Below are 13,633 nucleotides of genomic sequence, written 5' to 3'. Positions count from 1 at the left end.
GATCGAGCCTGATACGTGGGCATGTGCCCTGACTGGAAATCGAACCACGATCTCCTGGATCCTAGGTTGATGCTCAGCTGCTGAGCCACGCCAGCCGGGCTCCCACATGTATTATTATTTTAGAGTAAACACAAATGTTCTTGTAATGAATTGAGCATAGATTTATTTAATAGTTCTAATGAATTAATGGCAGCTTTGATGAATTACATATTTTTGTTTAGCAGATATTAATAGTGAAACTACTATGTTGGTAACTGAGAATTTTTTTTTTTTTTAAAATAAATGTATTTTTATTGATTTCAGAGAGAGGAAGGGAATGGGAGAGAGATAGAAACATCAATGATGAGAGTCACTGATCAGTGTCCCCTCTGGGGATGGAGCCTACAACCCCAGGCATGTGCCCTGACTGGGAATTGAACTGCGATCTCCTGGATCCTAGGTCAATGCTCAACTTCTGAGCTACTCTGGCTGGGCACTGAGAAATTTTTTGATATTAAAAACAGTTTCTCATAATCAGAGACTGAGAACTATTTTCTTGAAGAAATAAAGGCTTTGCCCGGCGGGGCGTAGCTCAGTGGTTGAGCATCGACCTAAGACCTGGGAAACCGAGGCTCCATTCCCGGTCAGGGCACATGCCCAGGTTGCAGGCTCAATCCCGGGTGGGGGGACGTGCAGGACACAGCCGATCAATGACACACTCTCATCATTGATGTTTTTATCTCTCTTCCTCTCTCTGAAATCACTAAAGATATGTTGAAAAAAGAAACAGGCTTTTTAAACAAAAGGTTTTAATCATAGGTTACTGGCTAACAGAGGTATGCCAGTAGTCTGATACAGAATAATGAACCCTTTGCTTTCTCTGGTTTCTTTCCTTCTACCTAAGTAATGGTGTTCACCCACACATTATGTCTAGTTTGGCAGCCTCGAACAGAAGCTGGCTTTGGCAGAACGGATTCGAGGTCATGTCCTGTCATTGGCACTGCAGATGTATGGCTGCCGTGTTATCCAGAAAGCTCTTGAATTTATTCCCTCAGACCAGCAGGTAATTGTAAGTTTCCCCTTTAACTTTTCTCTTGGTGTTTGATGTTTCTCCATGATACATGTAGTGAACCTTGTAAATTTGTCAGCTTTTAGTTTTCTTTTACAGTTTTTTTTTTTGGTGCTTGTGGCTGCCTTTCTGTGCATGGCAAGCATGAACTGTGCAACTTGTATATTTATAGTAGATCAAGTGTCTTATGTTAAAACCAGTGGTTTTAAATACTCTTTAACAGCAACAGTCTTTAGTAGGTGCAATTTTACAGGTGGGTTTTTTTGTTTGGCAATAGTTGAGGGAAGTAAAATACTAGTACGTTGTCATTTTCTTCAGCTTGAACTGACCATTTCAACAAACCAAACTTTAATCCAAACCAACTTCCATTTTCCTTCACTTGCTCTCTCTCATTCATTCACCCACCGCCATTTACCGAATGAGTGCCTGCCCAGTGCAGTGGCTGGCCTGGCACACTGACCTGACGCCCAGTCTGTGCCAGACACCAGCACAGCAATGAGTAAGACTGACCCCTGCCCACAGCAGTGTGGGAAAGAGCGATGGTAAGCAGTGGTGAGAGCACGTGCCCCAAGTCTTTGAGGGAAGAATTTGCAGGAGGAGAAGTCCAGCTAAAGAGGAGTCAGACAGGAGAAAGGGACAGAAATCTGAAGTGTTGGGTACTGTGAGTGGCAGCTGGCCCAGAACGCACCTGCAGAGGCCGAGGGATTCAGGAACAGTCATGAAGCAGGCCCAACCAGCCCACAGAGACACAGGGCCCAGGAGGCCAGATAACCCCCCAGGCAGGGGTGCTGCAGCCGTGTTTGTGCTGTGAGCCTTGGGGTGCTTCTGATCTGGACCTTCAGCCTTTGGGCTCTGAACTCCCTCAGCCCTTCTCAGTGGAGGGGAGGGCCTTGGTCTGGCAGTGATGAGCCACTTGCCCTCACTGAGAACAAAGTTCTATAATGAGAATCTTTGTTATGGACTCGAGTTCTGAGCCAGACGAGACACCTACCACCTCCAGTTCAAAGCAGAACAAAACCAAACACCGCATTGGTGCTGGTGATGGCAGGTGAAGGCTGGGGGAGTCCAAAGTCCTTATGTTGTGAGACACCTAGTGTATGTGGGCCAGGAGGCTGGTGAAGGCAGAGAGAATGTTGGAGGCACAGCAGGTTGGAGTTTGTTCATTCAGTGGAGATGCCACAGTGATACAGTGCTGGTGTAGTAAGTAATAGAAGCAGGAGTGAGGCTGCTACTTTTAGTTTTCTTCTAATGTTCAGATTGTTATCAGTTTTAATTTTACCTGGGACTTTCAGGATGAAAATTTCATGGTCAAATCTCTGGGGTTTTTTGAACATTGAAGTTTCCCCCACCTTTTCCCCTCCAAAAAACCTTAGAGCCCATTTACTGAAACACATCAGGAATATTATAGTTTCCCAGGTATTTTTTTCCATCTGTGTCCTCTCCCATGATTGTGGTAACTTGTTGATTTGGTCTCCAGCTTTTCAGATATTATTGTTTTCTGATTGCATCCCAACATCGTAGTAGTTTTTGGCGTCCCTTTCCATTCCTCCCCAGTTGTTATTTCTACCCTATATTTCCATCTATCTTTTACTGGTCTGGTTTCTCTGTGATAATCTTATTCTGGGCCTGATCTCCTTTCCTGCTATGGGTAATTTACTGTTTTCTAGATACAAGTTTATTATTTTAGGTGAAATGAATTAATCTCTAGTGGTTTCTTTGGGCTCAAGAAAATATTTAGGGAAGCCACCTCCCCTTCATTTTGATTATAAGTCTTTTTTTAAAAATAATATATCTATTGATTTCAGAGAGAGGAAGGGAGAGGGAGAGAGAGAGAGAGAGATAGAAACATCAATGATGAGAGAGTCATTGATTGGCTGCAGCCCGCAACCCGGGCATGTGCCCTGACTGGGAATCGAACCTGGATCTCCTGGATCTCCTGGATCCTATGTTGGTGCTCAACCGCTGAGCCACGCCCGGCTGGGTGATTATAAGTCTTTCTTACCTTTACATAGACACCATTCCCTACTTCTTATTTCCATAATTGTATTTCCAGAATAAAGTATCCTTTTTTGACATTTGATTAATTGCGTTAGGAATCTTTCCTGAGTTTATTGTCTCTTGCTTGTCCCTGGCATTGCAATACCGAGTTTGTTAAAATTGAGAAATCTCTTAGATTCCTTGACATATTCAACATCTCCCAAATCCTAAGACGTTGCATTCACAGATGTCACCATTTTAAACTGGCTTGTGGTCTTCTACCATAAATACAGAGTCAGTACAGGAGAGCTAACACACAGAGGTTGGCTACAGCAAGGAAACTGGAGAGCAGTTACCAGGTTCCAGACATGAATGGTGTGGGCATTCAGCCTCAAGATACCCGAGATCTCAGGCAGCAAGTTGTGGGAAAGGGGTCCAGTCAAAATCCCATCGTCTTGTTTTCTAGACTCTTGTCATCCCCACTCATGCCCTACACACACATACCCCTCAGGGTCCGTCCTTCTGTATGCCCTGACTTTGGACACTTTTCATTAATTAACTGAGAGCACTGATCCTGCTGACATTGCAGCCACTGTGGCCTGGTGGAAATGTGTTGGAGTCCCAGACCTGGACTAGAATTCTGATTTAGTCACTATTGAGATTCAGTTTCTTTAGATATGGGTGGAGGGGTGTGTGGAGGATAATATAAAATTGATAGGTGGTTTACTGACACACGCTGTTTGCCACATGCAGGAGCCATATTGGTTGGGTTTGAATCTTGGCAGTCCAGGTCTGTGATTTTAACAAGTCATTTCATTTGTCTGTCTTGGTTTTCTTATCTATAAAAGTGTCGAGTTCATAGGATAGTTATGAGGATTCATTGAGTCAAAGCATGTTAAGCACTTAGAGGTATGACTAGCTTACAGTGAGCCCTAGATTAATGACTATCATTATTAATATTACGTACTTTACAGGGTTTTCCTAATAGAAGCATATTGAATTGCATGTGAAATTCTCTAATGAGGTGTATTTGATATATGCTCCATTCTATTTGAAGATGTCTCTATTTTTAATCTCCCAGTGGTGTTTTGCAAGTTAGAATAGTTTTTTTAGACTTGTTACTGTTACAGGAGGTTTGCTAACATGCGGAAAAACTATTCATTTATTACCATAGTGCCACATCTGAGTTGTCCCATTTTCATTATCATGGATTCCCTCCCTGCTCACTGCTTTCTTTTTTGGTAAGGAGAACATTGATTGTCCAGGTGTTTGCTCGCTGTGATTCTGGTGGTGCTTTCTTTCCTTGTCTCCAACAGAATGAGATGGTTCGGGAACTAGATGGCCACGTTCTGAAGTGTGTGAAAGACCAGAATGGCAATCACGTGGTTCAGAAATGCATCGAATGCGTGCAGCCTCAGTCTTTGCAATTTATAATTGATGCGTTTAAGGGACAGGTAAGTGAGTTAGGAAAGAAGTAAGGGACACAAATTGATGGGTGTTTCCATTGTGAGCAAAGGACAGGATAGGATTTGTGGAGTGTTCTCAGTGCTGCAGTAAAGAGCAGCTCTGTTCAGTGGTATCCGGTACCTAGCTCTGTGTACCCAAGTCTCTTTCCTCCCTTAGCTGTCCATAGATCATCTCTCCATCATGAGTGCAGATGTCTGCTCATGTTGGGATGAGTTAGTTATCAGGGTTGTTAAGGTTAAATCTCATATTTGAAGAATAAATTTTTTCTTTTGGTTAAGTACTATTTATCTTGATACTTAAAACTTTTGATCACATTTTTAAATTCAAGTAATTTACAGAACTTATCTTGCAGGTCTTGAGTGAATATGTGTTTAAAATAAAGTGTTTACTGCTTATTTTTTGAGGGGTGGGTGGTGATCAGGTTGATTGAATTGTATTAAGTGACATCACAAGTAGAGATAACTTCAGATTTTTCCAGTTTAGCTGTATGTCATAAGAGCCTATATGCTTTCTTTCTTTCTTTTTTTTTTTTAATGTAGTCAGTTTTTTGTTTTTTTTAAACATGTTTTTTTAATTGATTTGGGAGAGAAGCATTTATATGAGAGATAAACATCTATCAGCTGCCTCCTGCACACCCCCTACTGGGGATTGAGCCCATAACCCTGGCATGCGCCCTGACCAGGAATTGAACAGGTGAACCTTCATTCAGTTCATGGGACAACAACCAACCAACTGAGCCACTCCAGCCTTGCGAGCCTATATGCTCTTAGCACCACCTTCCAAGCAAAGTTTTCTTAGACCATGGTTTTTCTAGAATTGCCCTTTAATTTGCTATTTTCATTAATTTCTTTCACACACAAAAATTCCTCATACTCTTCCTAAACTAGGTGGGACAAGAGAGTATAAAACATATTTTCTTAGGTGTGTGAAATTTTTTTCCAGAAAAGGGAAAAAACAATGGGAAATAACAAACGGATTTTCAGGTGTAGTCATGTGTTCTGCTACGCCTAGATTGAAATGGGATTCTTTTAGTTGTTTTGGTTTGGGGTTTGCTCAGTTATGGCATGGGAACATGAATGACACAGTAACCCAGGGAGTTATTGGGATTTTCTGAGTTATTGGAGAAAAAAGAGTAGATTTTATTTTAAAAATAAATTTTTATTGATTTTGGAGAGAGAGAGAGAGAAACATCAGTGATGAGAGAATGTGTCATTGATCAGCTGCCTCCTCATGTCCCCCCACCAGGGATGGAGCCTGCAACCTGGGCATGTGCCCTGACTGGGAATCAAACCTCGGTCTCCTGGATCTTAGGTCGATGCTCAACCGCTGAGCCATGCCAGCCGGGCAAGAGTAGATCTTTTTACTTTAAAATTAAGATCTTGCCTGGCCGGGTGTGAGCATTGACCTATGATCCAGGAGATCGAAGTTCCATTCCTGGTCAGGGCACATGCCCAGGTTGTGGGCTCAGTCCCTATTCGGGGACTTGCAGGAGGCAGCTAATCAATGATGACTCTCATCATTGATGTTTCAACTCTCTCTGTCCCTCTCCCTTCCTCTCTGAAATCAATAAAGATATATTTTAATATAATAATAAAATTAAGATGTTATATTTTTTTAAATATGTAACAAAAAATAAAAAGATTAAGCATCCAAATAGCAGAGAAAAATTTCAAAGTGAAACTTCCAAAGAATTGATAACCAGAATATATAAAGAACTCCTGTAATCAAAGAGAACAATATAAATTAATGCAAAAATGGGCCAACAGCATGGAGAAATAGAAGAAACATGGATTACCAGTAGACATGAAGAAATAATTCCATTCTAGTAATAAGGAAAATGCAAAATAAGGCCACAAATGACAGACCATTTACTACTCATCGGTTGCTATGTATTGGCAGGAATGTGAGATGTGATCCGCTGCTGGTGGGAATAGATATTAGCACAGTATCTATATTTTTTTGGAAAATAATTTAGCATCATCTTTGAAGATTGACACACACTTTCTGTGATGTAGCACTCCTGGCCTAGGTGTATACCAGGTGAGTCATCTGAAGGTGTGCATCACGAGGTGTGGTTGGACATGTTCAAAGCTGCATTCTTCTTCTAGTAGGAAAAGACTAAATCTGGATGAACATTAGCAGAGGATTGGACAGAAATTTTAAAAATAAAAACCTGTGCACTAACTCAACATTATACTATACAACTATCCAGAGTAAACTGTAGAAGTCCACAGTATGTAAATAAATGTTTGAAACATAATGTTGAGTGAAATAAGTCAAGTTGTTCCAGACTGTTTGTGTTTAACATATTTATAATGTTATAATTGAGTAGAACCATACAGTGTACTATTTAAGTATGTAGTTATGCACATGAAGCTACATCTGTAAAACCATATGTAAAGCACTTACTGCAGCAACTGACACTTGGTAAATCTCTAATAAGTGTTAGTTGTTGGTACTGTTCTTATCATTCTTGTCATTCTTTTTTTTTTTTTAATATCTTTATTGATTTCAGAGAGAGGAAGGGAGGGGGGAGAGAGAAAAAGAGAGAGAGGGAGAGAAACATCATTGATCGGCTGCCTCTTGCATAGCCCCCCATTGGGGATCGAGCCCTCAACTCAGGCATGTGCCCTGACCGGGAATCGAACCAAGACCTCCTGGATCCTATGTTGACGCTCAGCTGCTGAGCCACGGCAGCCGAACTATTGCCATTATTCTTGATAATAGATCTGAGGTGTAAGTTGGTCCAGGTTATTTGTCTAGGAAGGGCAAAATTGAGACTGGGTGGTCTGGACCTGAAGCCTGTGTCTTATCTTGTGTCAGATCCAGCAAAAGAGCTTCTCTTGTACATTGTGGAAAACACCCCAATTCAGTTTAGAACGTTACTCTGTGATTATGTGAAAGCACCTAGGATGCTTTCTCGTGTGTGTGTGTGTGTGTGTGTGTGTGTGTGTGTGTGTGTGTGTGTGTGTGTGTGTGTGTGTGTGTGTGTGTGTGTGTGTGTGTCGGTGTGTCCGTGTGTGTCCCCGTGTGTCCGTCTCCGTGTTTCCCTGTCCTTTGACATGATGGACCCTTAACTGTGTTTTTCATGACCTTGACTAATTCTGTTCCTTTCTAGGCTCCTTGGAAAAGTACTTTTTACCTCTGAATGTATGTAGATGTGTGAATTCCTAGAATAGTGAAGAAATGGGTATACATACACATGTACCTACACACCTTATTATTTGTAGAGAGAACATAATGCCATATTTATAATTTGGGCTTTTGAGCCAGACTAGGAAATAACATCCTGGCTCTGTCATTTATTATCTGTGACTGTTGGCACATTATGTAACATCATAGGAGCTTCAGTTTTCTCATTTGTATGGGGAGAATGACCATGACCATCGCTCAAGGTCATTGTGAAGATTAGTGGGATTATGTGTATTAATAATCTGAAGCATTGAAAGTGGCAGCTGTCATTTTTGGCTTTCTTATGTTTGTCTGCCCTAGGTATTTGCTTTGTCCACACATCCTTATGGCTGCCGAGTGATTCAGAGGATCCTGGAGCACTGCCTCCCTGACCAGACACTCCCTATTTTAGAGGAGCTTCACCAGCACACAGAGCAACTTGTACAGGTAGTGGAGTTGCCACTAGAGTAACTGGAAACACCTGTGGGCTTGTACAGGCCCAGAGCTTGTGTGTTTTCTCAGCACAGGTATCCGTTCCAGTAGAGGTTAATGTTAATGGGTTTAAAATGCCCACTGAAGCTTTTGGGCAAGTTTTCACTTACACCAGCCTGGTTATTGTTTGTGAATATGGGTGGTAAATAGAGCCTGGCCTTGGAGCGAAGAGAAGTACCTGCCAGAGCTCTGCTGTGGACTCTCTAGCTATGTCACCGCGGGCAGTTCTTTGAATTGTCTGGGTCTAAGTTTCATAATTTCAAATGAACTAAATGGATGAGTTGGTTACTTTCTAGTTTTGATACTTTCTCTTGCATCTACCATTAAAAATTTCTTCCACATCATACTAACCATTTGCCCACTTTCTACATGTAGTATGTTATACTGAAGCATTTTTTTTAAAGCCAGAATTTATTTCTACTTAAAAATGTTCAAGGGAATTTAAAAAGGCCCAAAGATGTCCTAAAGCAGTTTTTTGTTGTTAGTGGTATTGTTTGTTTTGGTGAGGAGTGTGATATTGTAATTCTATTAACTAGTCATTTTTAAGTGAAGAATTTGAAAGTACAGAAAGCAGCAAGAAAACAAAAGAATTTATTCATAATCCTACCATCCAGAAGCAAACACATTTGGCATTGACACTTTAAAAAATATATTACTTGTATGCTTTTATTTTTTACATCTTACAAATAAATATTTTTGCTTCTAGAATTCCTTACACACACTAATTCTCTCAAAGTATATTTCACTTTAGATGAATGAGTATATCTATTATATGCTTGTAATGTTATTTAATTAGGCATGGTCTGTTTTGTTGGACATGAGCTTTGTTTCCAGTTTTTCTTTGTTGTGCTTAGGTACATTTGTACATTTCTGTTTGAGAAAAGTATCTCTTTATTCCCATTTACCTCCCCCACCCCCTTTTACTCCTCAAATGAGATGAGGCCTACTTTTTTGTGTATATTTTATGAAGAACCCAACTAGGACTTTTGGGCATAAATATATATTGAAATATCCCATTGTCTAGTAGTAATATGTTCCTGCTTTGTGACTGTAGGGAAATTGTCAATACCTATCTTTTTGAAAATTCTTATGTGTTCATTAGTGTTTAGGTAAGCTATCAGAGTGCTACAGGAAAATTGGTATTGGTTAGATGTAAGGATTTCGTAATCCACTGAACTCATTTTTATATGAATTTTATTTTCTTGTTTCTCAAACAGGATCAATATGGAAATTATGTAATCCAACATGTATTGGAGCATGGTCGCCCTGAGGATAAAAGTAAAATTGTAGCAGAAATTCGAGGCAATGTACTTGTATTGAGTCAGCACAAATTTGCAAGGTAGGGGCTTTGAATTACATAGACAGTTTTCCAGAAGAGAGGATTAAATAGTATTTTAGGTCTAGGGAGAAAGAACTACTTTTCATTCCTTTTTTTTTTTTCAAGTTTATTTTTCTTAAAGTGTACATAGTTTAAAAAGTTAAATTGTTCTACTACAAAGTATAAAACATAAGAAGTCCCTTAGTCCCTCATTCCCTTTGAAACCTCTGGGAATATCTAAAGAATGTAAATTTTCTGCTTTGGTAAGATGAAGATTTCATTGACCTGCTTGTTTGGAATTGCAAGACGCTCTTGACTCAGTTTCCTCTTTGGCACCTGAGTTGAGGCAGTACGTCACTCCTACGTACAGGCCTTTGTATTCTTAGAGTCTCTCGTTCATTCTTCATATATTACCAGCTCAAGAATAAAATGCACTAGTTATTCCTAGTTGTGAAAGATGATTTAGGTAACTTATAAGTAGCAGAGGTTGGAGAAGAAATTGATGGCCCTCCAGTGACTTAGTGGTATGTCTTTTAAATAGAATCTGCATATCCTGCCATACACATAACATAGTAGTTTATACTTTTGGAATATTTTTCTGCTCTGGTTTTTAGGATAAATTGCAAGGCATGTGTGACTCATATAATCTTGATATTTTTAAATGGTTTATTTTTAGTTTGTAAAATCTTATAATAGCATGGAAAGTAGAGAAAAGAAGTAAAACCACCCATAGAGCCATCGTCTGAAGAGCCTAATCATATCCGTGGTCATCTCTTAGACCTTGTGTTGCTTTTTATTTTTTCTTCCAGGACCAGAGAGATAGGGGTCAGAATCTCTTAGGTCTCTTTTTTGGGCCACTGTCCTGTTTACTTTTTTGTTCATTGTATTCAATATCTCATCCTTGGATTTAGCATAAATGTTAATATTACAGTAGACTTGGGGTCAAATAATGACCGAGCAGCTACTGTGGGTCCTGCTCTCCCACAGATAACAATGATAAATTGTGGACAAATTGCCAAAAAAATATCTGAAGGCATTAGAGAATGACCCAGAGCAGGTAGATAGCAGGGTGGGAGGGGGGCTGTTGATACTTAGAAGAAGGTAATTGCACTGGGGAAATTGCCCCTCCTAAAATTTTTTATTGTACTGAGATAATATTGGCATATAACTGTGCAACTTTGAGGTGTACAGTGTGTTGGTTTGATACATTTATATATCACACTATAACTACAGTTGCATTAGCTAACACCTTAATGTCACATAATTAATTTGTGTGTCGAGAACCATTATGATCTAGTCTCTTAGCAGCTTTTAAGTTTATAATATTGTTGACTATAATTAGGAAATTTCCTATTTTTAATAGCTTTTAGCCTCTAGGCCCTTCCAAGACTGCGCCAAGCTAGGCTCCTAAGTAGGAATAGAAAATCTCCAGCATTCCCAGAAGGGATAGTTTGGGGAAATGGGCCTGGAGTGGATGAAGATATACCCGGGCAAGCAGTCATGAGAAGTGTTGAGTTCTTTGTCTGAACATTTGGAGATTGTGGCTGGCTTCATGCTCTCTGAACCAGCCCAGTAATATCTTAACTCCCTTTTCTGCTAAGGGAGAAGCCAGTGGCTATTAGGAGATTCATTTCCACATTTCCAGGCCTTCAGCTCATGCAGGAATTGCATAGTACTGTAGAAGGAAGGGAGTGGTTTATACGGCTGTACCAGATGGGAGAGGCTATTGTCTTAATTAGACTTGATAGGTTTGCTCATCAGATTTGATATATTTCTTCACTCAGTATGTATGTAAAGCTTGTCTTAAGTGCCCAGCTCTGTGCTTGTCACTAGGTATATAGACATAAGAAAGATTTGTTTCTGGCCTCATAAGCCCCCAGAGGTGAAGATATTCATTCATGTTGAAATTATGCTCATTAACCAGTTCTGCTATTAACCAGTCTTGTGAACCTTGTGTTTAAGTTCCTTCACTTACCTGGGCCTGTTACCCTCATCTGTTAGAGGGTTGGGTCTGTTATCCTCCAAGATCTGGATTTCAGCCATGGTTTACATTGGAAGCCACAGATAGCAAAGGTGGAGAGTCTCAGAGCCAAACAGTTGATGAATTCTCCTAAAAGTGTTAGGATCTCTTGCTGCTGATCCTGAGGTCAGGGCAGAGGCCAGACAAGCACTAGGTCCGCTTTTCTAATAGTTCCTGGGTTTGTCTCATTGTAGCAATGTTGTGGAGAAGTGTGTCACTCATGCCTCCCGTACGGAGCGCGCTGTGCTCATCGACGAGGTCTGCACCATGAACGATGGTCCCCACAGTGCCTTATACACCATGATGAAGGACCAGTATGCCAACTATGTGGTCCAGAAGATGATCGATGTGGCAGAGCCCGCCCAGCGGAAGATAGTCATGCATAAGGTAGGCCAGGTTGGGCAGATCTGTCAGAGAGAAAGTTTGCAAGGCCTTGGGTTCTTCATATTTCTGAAGTGCAGAGGAGAGTGGACATCTTGCTTCTTTATGCAGAATTTGTCACTGGACTATGTCACATGCTGTGGTCCTTTTCCCCTTTATCTGGAGTGGCCATTGTCCCATGTTTGCCACTCCTCCTTCATCAATAATTCACTGTTGTGAAAGAGTCTTAAACTCAGTCCTTGGGAGGGATTTCCCTCCCTGATCTTTAGGCCATGCTTTTATCCATTTGCTCCTGGGAGACCAGCTTCTCATCCAACAAATCAGCTGCTTGCCTCATTTCCTTTTCTGTTCCTCTCTCTCATTCGTTCACCCACCGCCATTTACCAAATGAGTGCCTGCCCAGTGCAGTGGCTGGCCTGGCACACTGACCTGACGCCCAGTCTGTGCCAGACACCAGCACAGCAATGAGTAAGACTGACCCCTGCCCACAGCAGTGTGGGAAAGAGCGATGGAAAGCAGTGGTGAGAGCACATGCCCCAAGTCTTTGAGGGAAGGCTTTGCAGGAGGAGAAGTCCAGCTAAAGAGGAGTCAGACAGGAGAAAGGGACAGAAATCTGAAGTGTTGGGTACTGTGAGTGGCAGCTGGCCCAGAACGCACCTGCAGAGGCCGAGGGATTCAGGAACAGTCATGAAGCAGGCCCAACCAGCCCACAGAGACACAGGGCCCAGGAGGCCAGATAACCCCCCAGGCAGGGGTGCTGCAGCCGTGTTTGTGCTGTGAGCCTTGGGGTGCTTCTGATCTGGACCTTCAGCCTTTGGGCTCTGAACTCCCTCAGCCCTTCTCAGTGGAGGGGAGGGCCTTGGTCTGGCAGTGATGAGCCACTTGCCCTCACTGAGAACAAAGTTCTATAATGAGAATCTTTGTTATGGACTCGAGTTCTGAGCCAGACGAGACACCTACCACTCCAGTTCAAAGCAGAACAAAACCAAACACCGCATTGGTGCTGGTGATGGCAGGTGAAGGCTGGGGGAGTCCAAAGTCCTTATGTTGTGAGACACCTAGTGTATGTGAGCCAGGAGGCTGGTGAAGGCAGAGGGAATATAGGAGATATGCAGATGTTTAAAACATATCCATTCATTCACTCAGCAAGTACTCAGTAAGCACATACTCTATAGCAAGCCCTCCTTCCAGCAGGCCTGCTGTATTGGTGAGTACGACAGTATTATGCAAGAATAGTGTAGTTGGTGATGCTGGGGAAATACTGGGGAGGGCTGTGGGAGGCTGTTGGCAGGGTGCCTCTTCTAATGTAGGGGCACAGAGAATGTTCCCTAAGAGGGTGACATTTGAGTTAAGCCCTGGATACCTTTCCAGACTGAGGGGACCTGGTTTGTGAAGGTTTGGAAGCAGGAGACAAGACAGTGTATTTCAAATTGTAGAACAAGTTCATTAGGGCAGGACCATGGTTCCAAAGTCACATTTACATTTCAAATAATTGTCCTGGCTGGTGAGTAAAGTGGAAGGTGGGAAGCAGATGGAGCAGTGAGGAGACTGGATGGGAAGCTAAGAACCAATCAAACCATCGTCTCCCAAACAAACAGGTACAAAGTTTTCTGGATATCTGAGTTTCCTCAGAGTTTCCACAGTCCTAACTCCCCAGCACCCTCGCAGCTCTGGCAGGGGACAGTCAGTGACACAGCAGAGGCTTCGCGTTCAGGGGAGAGCTCTAAGTAGCAGTGTGGTGTGCGCAGTACACTACGCC

At 41.8% G+C, this 13,633-nt stretch overlaps 1 protein-coding gene and 2 non-coding genes across 10 annotated transcripts in view; all 3 read left to right on the top strand.

Annotated features, from left to right (window-relative positions):
• The window catches only part of PUM1 (pumilio RNA binding family member 1), a 114,509-nt gene that overhangs the window by 97,105 nt on the left and 3,771 nt on the right, over positions 1 to 13,633 (top strand). For 4 of the 8 annotated variants that reach the window (XM_016217276.2, XM_016217243.2, XM_016217237.2 and 1 more), the window contains 5 exons: positions 914 to 1,048; positions 4,342 to 4,479; positions 7,985 to 8,110; positions 9,373 to 9,494; positions 11,688 to 11,880. In XM_016217276.2, the coding sequence (XP_016072762.1) occupies positions 914 to 1,048; positions 4,342 to 4,479; positions 7,985 to 8,110; positions 9,373 to 9,494; positions 11,688 to 11,880 (714 nt within the window). Of the gene's footprint in view, positions 1 to 913; positions 1,049 to 4,341; positions 4,480 to 7,984; positions 8,111 to 9,372; positions 9,495 to 11,687; positions 12,823 to 13,633 lie in introns of those variants that run through there. The other 4 variants (XM_016217250.2, XM_087820260.1, XM_087820259.1 and 1 more) reach the window with 2 other exon arrangements.
• On the top strand, positions 1,943 to 2,027 carry LOC148092374 (small nucleolar RNA SNORD103/SNORD85). Its single transcript, XR_015715089.1, has one exon. It is a non-coding gene; the product is annotated as a small nucleolar RNA SNORD103/SNORD85 (small nucleolar RNA).
• On the top strand, positions 12,738 to 12,822 carry LOC148092373 (small nucleolar RNA SNORD103/SNORD85). Its single transcript, XR_015715088.1, has one exon. It is a non-coding gene; the product is annotated as a small nucleolar RNA SNORD103/SNORD85 (small nucleolar RNA).

The sequence above is a fragment of the Miniopterus natalensis genome, chromosome 9, assembly GCF_054644295.1.
Source record: "Miniopterus natalensis isolate mMinNat1 chromosome 9, mMinNat1.hap1, whole genome shotgun sequence".
Classification (NCBI taxonomy): Eukaryota; Metazoa; Chordata; class Mammalia; order Chiroptera; family Miniopteridae; genus Miniopterus; species Miniopterus natalensis.
Note: the sequence above shows the minus strand (reverse complement) of the source record. Positions and strands in the feature narration are given on the sequence as shown.